This window comes from Furipterus horrens, unplaced genomic scaffold (assembly GCF_987537825.1).
Source record: "Furipterus horrens unplaced genomic scaffold, mFurHor1.1.pri manual_scaffold_11, whole genome shotgun sequence".
Lineage (NCBI taxonomy): Eukaryota > Metazoa > Chordata > Mammalia > Chiroptera > Furipteridae > Furipterus > Furipterus horrens.
Genome location: NW_028327181.1, coordinates 98,466,379 through 98,478,526, shown reverse-complemented (window position 1 = coordinate 98,478,526; position 12,148 = coordinate 98,466,379). Strand labels below are relative to the sequence as shown.

At 58.1% G+C, this 12,148-nt stretch overlaps 1 protein-coding gene across 2 annotated transcripts in view; it reads right to left on the bottom strand.

Moving 5' to 3' along the window:
• Nucleotides 1–4,084: 4,084 nt before the first annotated feature.
• Nucleotides 4,085–12,148, bottom strand: part of SRP68 (signal recognition particle 68) — a 28,301-nt gene continuing 20,237 nt past the window's right edge. For both annotated transcript variants that reach the window (XM_090257872.1, XM_090257871.1), the window contains 7 exons: nt 11,891–11,955; nt 9,083–9,239; nt 8,371–8,465; nt 7,433–7,562; nt 5,768–5,843; nt 5,309–5,361; nt 4,085–4,907 (listed from right to left, as the gene is read on the bottom strand). In XM_090257872.1, the coding sequence (XP_090113998.1) occupies nt 4,680–4,907; nt 5,309–5,361; nt 5,768–5,843; nt 7,433–7,562; nt 8,371–8,465; nt 9,083–9,239; nt 11,891–11,955 (804 nt within the window). In that variant the 3' untranslated portion in view covers nt 4,085–4,679. The remainder of the gene's footprint in view (nt 4,908–5,308; nt 5,362–5,767; nt 5,844–7,432; nt 7,563–8,370; nt 8,466–9,082; nt 9,240–11,890; nt 11,956–12,148) is intronic.

Sequence of the window (12,148 nt, the reverse complement as noted above, 5' to 3'; positions counted from 1 at the left end):
CCCTCTTGGCTGCAAGTCTGCCCCGCGCGTCTGATCAGAAGAAACGCTGATCGTCGGCCTAGAGAGAAGCAGGTGACCCTGGTTGCCTACCTGGAGCAGAGCAGGCCAGAAAAGGTGCTGGCCGTTCCCCTGGGGCCTTTTACAGGAAGCCTAGAGGTAGCGACTCAAACACACTGCCTGCATTGGGAGAACACGGTTCCCCATACTAGGTGGCAAGGCAGAGAACTGGGAGGAGACCTCGGGAGTCCAGTCCCAAGCCTGGCGGGGAGGGCGAGACGGAGGCTGCCCTGAGTACACGTCCCTCCCCCCGCCTTGGGCAACGGTGCCGGCCCCTGGTCGTCCGTGGTCCCAGTGCTGCACAGCCCACATTTCCGGGCCCCCGGGTCTCCCAGGTGCCCTGGGCTCTGGGCCCCTCTGCCGCCTTGAAGAATGGCCAGCCTTAACGGCTAGGTCTGGGGACCCGTGGCCCTGGCCTGAAGACGCGCGGGGCTGATGGAGGCAGCTAGGTAACCGAGTGCCCCTCGGGTCCACAGCGGGGCGCGGCTGCTGCAGAGCTACAGCGGTTTTACCGAAGAGGTGAAGTCCCACTGAGCCCCGGTCTGAGGAACAAAAAGGGTTGCAAAATGACCAAACGGGAAAAAAATAAAGAGCTGCCAGCAGTCTGCATAGACCAACCCGCAATCAGTCTTTACTGCCAGGAAACTGGGAAGCGCACACGGGCCGCTCACGGCACTCAGCCGTCGGCGCACGGCAGTGCTGGGCCCTGGCAGGCCGCGGCTCCAGGAGGCAGAGGCGCCGCTGCGGAGGGCAGGGTGTCCTCGCCAGCGCAGGGCAGAGCTGCCCACGTGCACCGGACCGCAGGCTCAGACGGGCCCAGGCTGCCGTCAGGAAGAGGAGACGGCCACAGGTTCCGCCCTGGCCAGGCAGGGGCTGCTCCCCGGGGCCCAGGACAGGGCTGGGGCAGCAGTGGGGGTGGGGGCTGGGGAGTCCCCCTGGGTCAAGCGCCTGCTGGGTACTAAGCCCTCTGCACATTTCCTCTTCCTCCGTAAGTTGGAGGAACAGATGGCGACCCCCACAGCCCCTCTGCTCCACAGGTCAGACAGCTCACTGCCGTTACCGCTCTCAGGGACCCGGCCACCTGCCTGTCCTGCCTCCTGCCACGGGATCCCTGGGGTACGGGCAGCCTCGTAAAGGGTGCGGTTCTTTTCCAAGGGGTGAGGGGTCGTCCCACCACAGACTGAGCATGAGGACAGGTAGCTGCAGGTCGTGGAGGTGAACGAACCACCTGCTCAACACCGGGCCAGAGAAGCAGGGCCCCGCTTGCCGACAATTAACGTCACCGCGGTTGGGAGGAAAGCAGCGCCTGCCTACCTGGGAGGTCTCTGCGGGCTTCTGACAGAGCTGCCAAGGCTGCCACAATCCTGCCCCCAAAGCAAAAGCAAAAGCAAACACACACCTGAGGTCCTTAGATCGCCCTGCCTTCACAGCTGGAAAAGGTCAGGCCCAAGGTTCCCACAGGAATTCCACCAGGCCTTGTCATTTGAGATTATATTTTAACTTGTACCAACTAATGACACAGCTAGCTAACACATGCAGGGTGTCATCGTGCCTGACGGTGCCAGCAGGCAGGGCAGAGCCCCTGCAGCCAGGGGCTGTGTCTGACACTTGTGTGCTCCCACCCCTCGCCCCCCTGCTCCCCCCCGCATCTCCAACACCCAGCACATCAACAGGCCGGATCCTTCCAGTTGTTGCCGCCAGGATGCGGGCAGTCTCCAATTTATCTCTGAGCTTTGGAACATCGATAAATTCTACAGCTAAATCTGGTTTCCATCTCCTCTGTAGCAACAAGTGTCTTCAAAACAAAAAATCAGAACACATATTTTTGCTATCTTTGGACATCTTCCTCGACCTCTGAGGGCTCCAAGCCTTCCAAGGCTGAGACAGTGGCGTGCTGTGTAGAATTCTGGGACCACTTAGCTTTGCGTGTAATGAGCGCTGCCGAGTGTACGGAAGGTCAGCTTTGCGCAGGGGGACAGTGAGCCCCGCCTTCCGGTCCCTGGAGTCCAGTGTAGCGCCTCAGCTTCGAGACGCAAGACGGACGATGGTCCGGGGCCATTTTGGGTGGAGGAGTGCACAGCCAGCCCAGGCGGTTACCCCATGGCCAGGGCGAAAGGCCCCAGCTGCTGGCAGGTGATGGGGACGGAGCCCAGTCCAGCACTGTCTCGTCTCAAACAGGGAGCCCAGAGCTCTCACTTCGTTAACGTAAAACCAGACAGCACAGCAAACGACGCAGAAGGAAGGAGGAAAAACCCCATTCCCGCTGCCTCGCGCCTCTAACCAACCAACAGGGTGAAAGGCAAACTGGGCTGAGCGTGATCCCGATGACTAACGCCAGCGTCCCCCAGCAGTGCTCCCGCAGGGCAAGACCATCACCATCCCCAGAAGAAAAATAAAAATCATTAACAGTCTTAAAAATACAGACTGAACAGAGCTTTCCTCCTGCTCTGGACCTGGGGAGGCGGAATTCTTGCAGGGTCACACCTGCTGACTGCCACAACTCGCCCTGGCGGAGGGGCATCAGCCCGCACGGCAGGAAGACCCCCGGGAGCAAAGCGGGTGTCCACGCCCACTCCTTACTTACACCCAGACCGGCATCGCCTGCTCCCTGGGCAAGAACCATGTGGGCCCTCGTGGTTTCACTCTTGAACCCATTGGCCCAGGGCCTGACTCAACCTGTTCCCCTGAGAGGCGACAGCCGCTCCCCGGGCCTGAGGACGGGATGGGGGTCTGCTCTTGGCACTCCGTCCCCCACAACACAGCCCGTTTCACGTCCCGGGATCCTATGGGAAGGGATGCACGAGCTAACCGGGGACTCGGCCCTGCCAGCTGTCCCCTATGGAAATACGTACTTACAATACGGAACACTTCCTGTCATAGCCTCCCTGGCTGAGGACAGCCACTCCTGGTCAGAGCAGCCAGCAGGGACACCAGAAGGAACTGCTCAGGAGAGCTGGGACCGGGACGCCTGAAGCCGGCACTCTGTGAAGGCGGGAGCTTGAAGGGCCACAGGCAAGGGACACCTTCCCAGAGGATGAGGACAGGAGCTGCCCCAGCCTGGGGCCCACCCAGTGCCGCAGACACTGGCACCGGCAGGCTGGGGCCTCTCCCTGGGTTCCTGGTGCCGGAGGACAGCCCAGGGGTGGCTGTGGCCAAGGTCAGAGCAAGGAGGCAAGGGGGATGCGGAGCCTGGACCACTGCCCTGGTGGGGCTGAGCACACTGGGCTGCTGGAGGGCGGCGAGGAAGGACAAAAGCCCCCAGCCTCCCTCAGCCCATTAGGCGCTGACCCTTGGGGACAAATATCCAGGGACACAACCTAAGACCATCTGTTCCATTTCAGGAGGACACCCTAACTTGTGTCGCAGAGGCTATGAAACTTTCCTTTTAAAACCAGTCACTTCCTGGGGTTCTGCGACCCAAAGGAACTCCCGGGGGGTGGGGTGATGCGGTTTTGGTGGGAGCCCCTCGGGGCCTGGCAGCGCTCAGCTCTAGCACAGTCTCTAGATTCTCTCCCACCGCCCGGCAGCCTCTTCCTGCACTTCACTGGGAGGACGAGGCGCCCTCCTGCCCACCGCGGGGTGCCACCTGGCCCTGGCGTCCTCAGGTCTGCCACCGCTCAGCCTTCTCGAGTTGCGCTAGCGGCCCCGTGGCGGAACCACACGTGAGCCAACGTTCCCGCGGTGGATTCTCTTTCCTGGGGATGAGTTTCTACTTCCAAAGCGATTCAGAGTTTCAGGGATGTCTCACGCTGAGGTCACTTTCATTCCTTGCTTCCACACACTTGCTTTTCTGACTTATTATTGTTACTGTAATAGAAATGTGACTCAGGAAAAAATAAAGGGGTAGTGTAAGAAACTGACTGGCACCTAAAAATTACAGTGTGTCTAACTCCCTTATCTGGCATCACACTCGCTCTGCCAGGAAGTCGGGGCACACGGACGCAGCAGGACGGTGCCCCGGGTCCCCGAGGAGGGCCCTGAGGCTGGGTGTGGGTGTGAGGGGGGCGTGAAAGAAGCGGGCACAGTCTCCAGCATCTTTGCCTTTTAATATAAGATTTGTTTTCATCATTTCTGAGTGTAACACATTTCTTCTAAAAATAGAGCTCTTTGCTTGTTCTGGAAACTTCGCTTTCACGTGGAGGTGGGGGGTGAGGCTGCCTGTGGTGCTCTGGGGACGGGGCCCACGTGTCCTAGTCACGAGCCAACTTCTCACAGGATTCTGGGTGCTCACAGCAAGGAGTTCGTATCAAACCCGCGGGACTGAAGAAACGGGACGGAACGTTCCGAACCCCCTTCTGTGCCTGGTGTGAACCTCCTGCCCGAACACACACTGACCACAGGAAATCAATCACAGCTCACGCAGGACCGAGGGCAGCGCCCGCCCCCGGGAGCAGTGGACAGAGGGACCCCGCACACATGTAGCAGAAGACAGCAGGGAGCCCCCCAGCACGATGGTCAAGGATGTAAGGGCACGAACACACAAGACAAGGGACGCAGGGCTGAGGCTGTCACACTCCTGCCCTGGGCCAATGCGGACCTGGATTTAATGTCACGGAACTCGCGGCGGTTTCCTCGTCACACACACTGCGTCAGCACCTCCCCTGCCCCCAGGAAGAGCCCGGTTAGCTCCTGAACCCGAAGATCCCCTTGATGTAGCCAGTGAGGCCGCTCTTGGTCTTCTGCTCCAGCTTGTCCTCAAGAGGTGGGAAGGCCACGTGGTTGAGGGCCAGGTCAAAGAACAGGGGCTTGCAAGGGATGGGCTGGAATCCCGGCGGGAAGTGCACGAGGCTGGCCTGCTTGGTGACGAGCGAGGGGTCCAGGCAGAATGTCTCAAACCGTTCGACCAGGGGCTGGAAGTCAAATCAAAGGGAGGAACTGGGGGTCAATCACAGAGTAACAGCGGGACACCCACTAGGCGTGGAGCACCCAGTTCAGGGCCTCTGTGTGCGACCCAGCCTGATCCCCACAGTCTGCCGTGGAGGAGTGCTCCTGTGCCCCATTTTACAGTTGAGAGCCACTACGCCTGGAGGTTACAGGGCGGGCTGCCCAACGTCCACGCCAGAGCCCCCGGCTGGGGAGGCTCGCCCTGCTCAGGACCATGGAGGTGATGCCTGGCAAGCCTACAGGCAGTTTCCGGGTACGTGAGTAACAGGGGGGAGGCGGTATGTCCTTAGGACCACGGGCCGTCCACCCTACCAGTGAGCACGCATTCCTAGCGAGTGCGTCCTCCAAAGCCACTGCCCAGACTTACCTTACTGTCCTTGACTGGGGAGGCGGTTTCTATTTGGTGGGAGTCACTTGCATCTGAAAATTTCATAGGGATTCATAAGGACAGGGACTTAGCGAACGAGATTCACAGATGCCACCTATCACACACGCAGGCTCTAAGTCCCAAGAGCAGATGAGGCCAACCCGTGGGCGAGTGAGCCCCCTCCCTCCAGGGCCCAAACGCTGCTGAGAAGCCGCGCAGAGCAGCTGGTGAACCCCAGCCCGGCCAGCACCCCACGCGGAAGCTACGACCAGGGAGAAGGCACAGAATAGTTTCTCTGAATTCTTCCACACAACTGGGGCCTTACTGCAGCGGAAGCAATGGCGGGGAATCGTGCTGATTAACCAAAACAACCCCTTTGGATCTTCAAGAGCAGCGTGGGGGCAGGAGAGAAGCAGCCCGGCAGGGGCAGGAGGGGCCTCCGGGGGACAGCAGGCTCACCCAGGATGGCCGCGGCCTGCAGAGAGCACTTCTCGGACCTCACTTGGGTGATGAGCTCTTGCACGTCGGGCAGGTCCTGCAACGAGTCAGAAGCCGTGCGGGCGTGAGCCCAGCCCACCCGACGCCAGGCCATCCCATCAGGCTTCCCTGGGATTTAGACTTTTAAAGCACGTCTCCCTAGTAAACAAAAAAACACTAGCCTGTTCCAAACGGGAAAAGCTAACCCACAGATTAAGTACCGTGCCTGGACTAAGGATGATGTTAATAAACACGCTGACCACACACCAGGTGCATTCTGTGCCAGGCGCTGTCCTGAGCAGTTTATGTGGCTGCTAATCCCACCTTCACGGTGATCCTGGGGTGGCCTGCGCCCATTTTATAGACTAGACTGAAGGACAGTGAGGCCACATGATGTGCCCGGCCGCACTCACAGGGGCTGGAAAGCTGGGACTCGCCCAGGCAGCTGGCTCGCGTGCGTGGCCATTCTCCTGCTTCCGCATCTTACTTGGCGGCGTTGAGAGTGACCTGATAAGGCCTGGAAGTGGCTGAAGCCCGCGCACCCTTATTCCCTAGCACGGCCCCACCCCTAGGGTGCAGGAGGTAGCACGGGCTTTTGCAAGACGTCTCTTCTCCCCCGAGAGAAGCGAGCACACCGGTTTGCCTCCACATCCCCCCCGCCCACACCATCTGCTCCCGAACCCCTTTCTGCTTTTGTACTCATGACGGCTCCTGCAGGCAGGTCTTGTGGCTGTGACAACTCCACCAGCTTTCTGCGGGCAGAAACTGGGTTTACACTTTGCTCCCCCTACCCCCCGCCGGCCTGCCGCTGTGCCGAGCAAACAGCCCGAGTCCAAGAGCAGCGGCTTTCACCCTCCGCCTTGAGACTACGCTCGTAACAGTGTGATTACTGTAAACCCTTGTTCGCTTTCTAAATAGTCTCTCCTCAGAGGAGACGCTGGGATTCCTTGGACCAGACAGTGCTGAGTCTGTGCGTCACCACAGCAGACCATGAGCTTAAGAAGCCGCTCTCACCTGACAATCAGCACTAGGAACCACCCCCCAGTGCTCTAGATCAGCACACACGCTCTGACATACGCCTGCGGGTCTTTCTATGACGCAGACTTCGACGCGGCAGGCCTGAGAGTCTGCATTCCAGCAAAGGCCCAAGTGCTGCCGCACCGGCCCAGGCAGCTGCGTGGGGAGAGGCCTCTGCACCGCCTCTCAGCTTGGCTGCGCACAGAATCAGGGGAGTCTGAAAATCCCCAATGCTCATCCCAGACCCCACACCAATCACAATCAGAATCCCTACGAGTACGACCCAGACATGTATCCCCCCTCCCCCGCAAGGCAGCAAATCAAGATAAATCACGTGGTGCGTGGGGACTGAAGAGGAATGTGAACCCAGACAACCATTAAAAGAAAAACCTTCCCTGGAGATTTCAACACGTGGCTGAGTCTAAGAATAGAACACCAGGTTTATTTCATCCGGAGGAATGGCTTCCCCTCTTAAGAGCCTCAGCCCTCCTCGGCCGGGAACGCCGCCGCCAGTCACCCAGCCCGCAGCTCCCGGGCACTCCCGGCGGCCAGGCAGGACGGCCGAGGAGCAGCAGCCCCTGCAGAGGCTCCTGGCACTTCTCCCCGCTTAGCGACAGGCCGCCGACTCACCTTCAGGCTGTTCCTGAAGGCCCCAGCGTCTGAAGTTACTTCGTTTGCATATTTCAGGACCCGGTCGTACAGGACAAGCGCCTCGCTCCACTTCTTCACCAGCACGTAGGACTGAGCAATAAAAAAGCACCTGACAGAGAAGGGGAAAGAGCCACAGGGTTCCAAAGAGATGACTTCCCGGGAGCGAGGCTTTCCTTGAAGTTCAGCCTAAATTTTAAATTTGGAAACAGGTTTCTTAACCTCAGGATCACTGCCTGGGAGACACCAGCTTCTCAACGGGCAGGCGTGTCAGGCTGCCCTCACCTGTCCCTGCAGCTGGAGGCGGCAGTGAAGGTCGCACACAGACCCCAGCCAGCGCCTGCCACACAGCCGGTCACAATCGCTCATCTCTGCGCATCTCTCCTTCAACCACGAAACCCACAATCCTCTTCCCAACGGAAACCGGTCCCCTGGGACCCACAGAGCCTGGGGGCGGCTGGCCCCGAACGGCAGTGCGTCCGCAGGGGCCGGGCGGAATGGAGCCAGGGCGCTGCAGCGCAGGAGCCAGAAAGAGGGGGGTTCCGGTCTGCACTGTGCCCAGGCCTCCTCTGGCTACACAGCCAGCCAGGTTAGAAATGACACGGGTCATTTAAAAAATCCAAGTCTGGCTTTCTCTCCGCTGCAGCTTAGGTTCTACTACTTAACAGCGTTCCCAACACTCATCCCTTTTCCACTGAGAGGAGGGGAAGAAGCCGATGTGTGTGCTCTCTGATCCCCCCAACCTATGCAAGAGCAAACGAGGGGCACTGGAAACTCCCGGTCACAACCTGAGACCCCCCTCCCCCACCCGCCCCCAAACATGCTGGGGTGACCATTCTCCGATCACGGGCAAGGTCGCCACACAGCCAGCGACCCAAATCTCCGGGGGGCTGAGGGGAGCCCCGCCCGCCCGTTCTCACCTGTAAGCCTTGTACACCAGGGTCCTGAGGCCCATCTCTCTCTGGAAGGCTCTGTCCTCCTCTAAGCCCGGGAGCTGGAGCAGTTCCGCCAGGTTCTGCACAAGATGCAGAAAGAAAGCTCATGAAGAGGCCGCCAGACCGAGTTTTGACCGAAGCCTGGTGAGGACAGACGAGGGTGAAAAGAAAGGGCCTGAGCTGGGACTAGAGGGGACAGTCTGCAGCGGCCACACCTGTGTCACCTCCATCCTCTCGGACTCTGAAACCCATCTGTCCTCTCTGACCAGCTCACACACCAGCCCCCCAGAGAGCAGCTCAGCTAGGGGGGGCTGTCCTGGCTCTGCGTGTCCCCCTCCACGCGGCTGCTTGTCTGGCGGGCCGCCTGCATGTGAAGGTGTCTCACGAGCCCACGCACCGGCCAGCTCCCAGTGGCCGGGACAGTGTGGCCCTGGGCTCAGGATGCGCCGCAGCACAGGGGCAGATACCACATGCAGGCAAGGTGCTCAGTGAGACCTGCAGGCTTGCCAGTCTCAACAGCAGCACGTGCCACGCCGCGGTCGCCGACCGCTGGAGCGGTACCAGGACAAGACCTCTGGCGTTTACCAGGACGCTGACAGCGGCTGGTTACCACCACCCTCTCGCTACGCAAAGCAAAGTCACTTGGTGTCCAGCACATGCAAAGCCCAGGCCCTCGCTTTCCCAGTGCCACGGCCACCTGCAGGATGATGTCGTAGAGCCGGATGAGGTCCTGGGGCCGCGGGGTGCGCTTGCTGTCGTCCTCCGGCTGCGGCTGCAGCAGCGCCTTCTGGAGACCTTTCGCCATGTTCTCGTTGCGCTTGATGGCCGTCGACAGCTTGATGTACGTCAGGTAGCTGGAATGTACCAATGTCAGCCCAGGTTATGCTCAGGCGGCCGACGCGCTGAGAAGAGCACAGGACCACAGGCCAGGGCTGACCTGGGGAGGCACGGGGTGGGGGTGCATCACGTGGCAGAGCCAGCCAGCCTGGTCCTCGAGCAGAAGGGGCCCTCGGTTCTGGCTGCTTTTTAGCAGATTTGCAGGGACCAGTGTAAGACCTTGTGACAAAACCTGATCTTAGCCACACGGAGCTCCTCATCTCAGAGGCAGCCCTTGCGGTGACCCACGGAGGGCAGGCTCACGCCTGGGGCGAGAACTAGTTCCCGGCCCGGCCCGCAAGCACGCCACGAGGACGGCGCGCTCCCACAGCTGCTGCCTCCCTCAGTGGTGCCCTGCTTTTCTGGGAACAGAGGGAGGGGCAGTCTCTTCGGATGGCGGTGCACATGAAATGTGTGTGTGCACCAGAAACTACGCACGAAGCCTGCTCACTTTGACTATTCCACCAGGCACGTCTAATATCTGCGCATAAAAACTGGGTAACCATTTAAAGACTGGTTTCAGAGGTGCTCAGGCCTCAGGAGCCCCACCCTCCTCTGGCAGAAGACCAGAGGCAACCCCGGGAAAGGGCTCAAACAAGGCCTGGGGGTGGGGCTCCGTAATGAACCCGGGACTGAAGGACGGCCCAGCTCAGAGGGCTGCCTGACCTCCGAGCCTTGTTCCCCCGCTCAGCTTCCAGAGCAAGAGCAGCCTGGAATATCCTGGGCACCTACCCTGTCCAGGAAACAAACCCTCCAGGATTCTAGAGCCGGGTCCTCGGTGGAGGGACAGAGCCTGCACACCGTCAGAGAGGCCCAAGCTGGCGAGCCCCGTGCGTGAGAGCACTCGGCTTTACAGGAGTGGGTGAGTCAGACATTCCAACCTCTAACAAGACAGACGAGGTCCAAACTGAGAGGGAAAAAAGCAACTTAGAAGAACCAGACTTTGCAGGGAGCAGAAAACTTAAGAAAACTTACTAATAACCCCAGAAAGACTCTGTGATCATAAACTTAGAATGAGACACTGTATTTTAAAGATAATATTCAAACAACACAAGTTCTTAGAAACTGAAATAGTACCAGAACTGAGAGCCCCACAGGGCTCGGATGAGGCCGAGAGGGGTCAGGGTGGGCAGTGGGGTGGGGTGGGTGAGGGAGGGCGCTCTGCAAGCAGCACAAGATGCCCAAACCCCACAAAGCAGCGGCAACGTGTGTGCCATCCAGAGACATGAAGATAAGCACCAAAAAACTTTGTTAAAAGAACGAAAAATGGCTGCTTCTAAGAAACAGGAGAGAAGGTCATGAGACGAAATTTCTTAAAGCTTTGAAGAAAAATCAGACTCAAAACAAAGTATTATTCACAAAGGGGTACAGGGACTTGGATACATTGCCACAAACTTTGATTCAAATACCAGAGCGGCCTGATTTCTGACGCGCCCCCCAGCGGGTGCTGGCTGCAGCGGAAGGGGGAGCAGGGCCGGAAGCCCTGAGCCCAGCTGACGCAGCTGGGGCAGCTGCGGACTCGGACTCTGCAGCTGTGACCCGCACACTGGTCCCTCAGCGCCCGGAGCTGCAGTTTTCCCATCGGGCTGGTGAAATACTGGCCATCTAAGGGCAATTCTTGGCAGTGTGACATTCGCGTAACATCAAATGCCCTGAGGATGGCGACGAAGGTAAGAAGTTTCTGCGGTTTTGTTTTTATAAAAAAGCGAGCAGGCTGGGGTACAGGTGAGAATACTGCCAGGTCCACCAACACGTTATAAGCCAGTTTTAACTTCTTAGTCAATGAAGAACAGGATCTGATGAGAAACTGAGTTTTCCCAACAAATTTTATTTCTCCCCAGGAAGTTCCAAAATGCCGCTCTTCCTTCCTCCTTTTTTCTGTGAAACAAATGACCCACTTCTTTAAAAAAATTAAACTTGACCGAGTGATGTGGAAATGTATTTGATGGAACAAAAGACACAAGCAGTCGGGATGTGCCCAAGGAAACCACCAGAAGCGTGTTCCGCCAGGGCCAAGGCTTCCCGTGAAACCAGAGAGAAGCACTGTTCTCGGGTAAGTGCAGACAGTGGGGCAGAGGAGCCCAGACAAGGAGAAGGAGCACAGGGAGGACGGGGCGCTGCACCTGCCGGGCCGGCGCCTCAGGTCAGCGGGAGGCCAGTCACCCTATCGACTGCACTGAGCCATCAGCATCCTCACAGAAAAAGTGAAGCCGATCCTCACCTCACTCAAAAATAAACTCCAGTGGAATTAAACTTGAGTTTAAATTGAACTTATTTGTGAAAGGGACAATGTCAGAGATTCGGAACACGGGAGGATGACCACAGAGTGGTTGGTCTGGAGGGGAGAGAGGAATCAACCAGGCACTTCAAAGTCATTGGCTGTATTCTAGTCCTTAGGCTGTATAAGAAATTTAAATTATATATAGATCAGATTCCCAAATGCAGTATATACAATCTCCTATGGCACAATGTCCATACATACATTAGTATTACTTATTATGTACTAAATTATACATTAACACACACACACACACACACACACACACACACACAAATATTATAGGCACTCTTTTGTTCCAATGATGTATTTCACAAAATTTAAAAAGTAAAAGAAGATCCCAACCCTTACCTGTGCAGGTACTGAAGATTAGACACCTTCCCCGACTCCCCGTCAAGGGTGTAATCTCTCTGTTTCTGCAGGAAGTGAAAAGGTAAAGATAAAACAGAGGACCTTATCCCTGGCTCTGCCCACCTCACGCAACGATGTGGCCCCCGAAGGGCCCCGGAGGAGGCCCTCCAACGCCACAGCCTTGCTGGACATCCTCGAGGACGACATGCCACTCGGTTGCTACTGGCATCTGAAAAGTGGCCTTGAGTGAGACAGAGC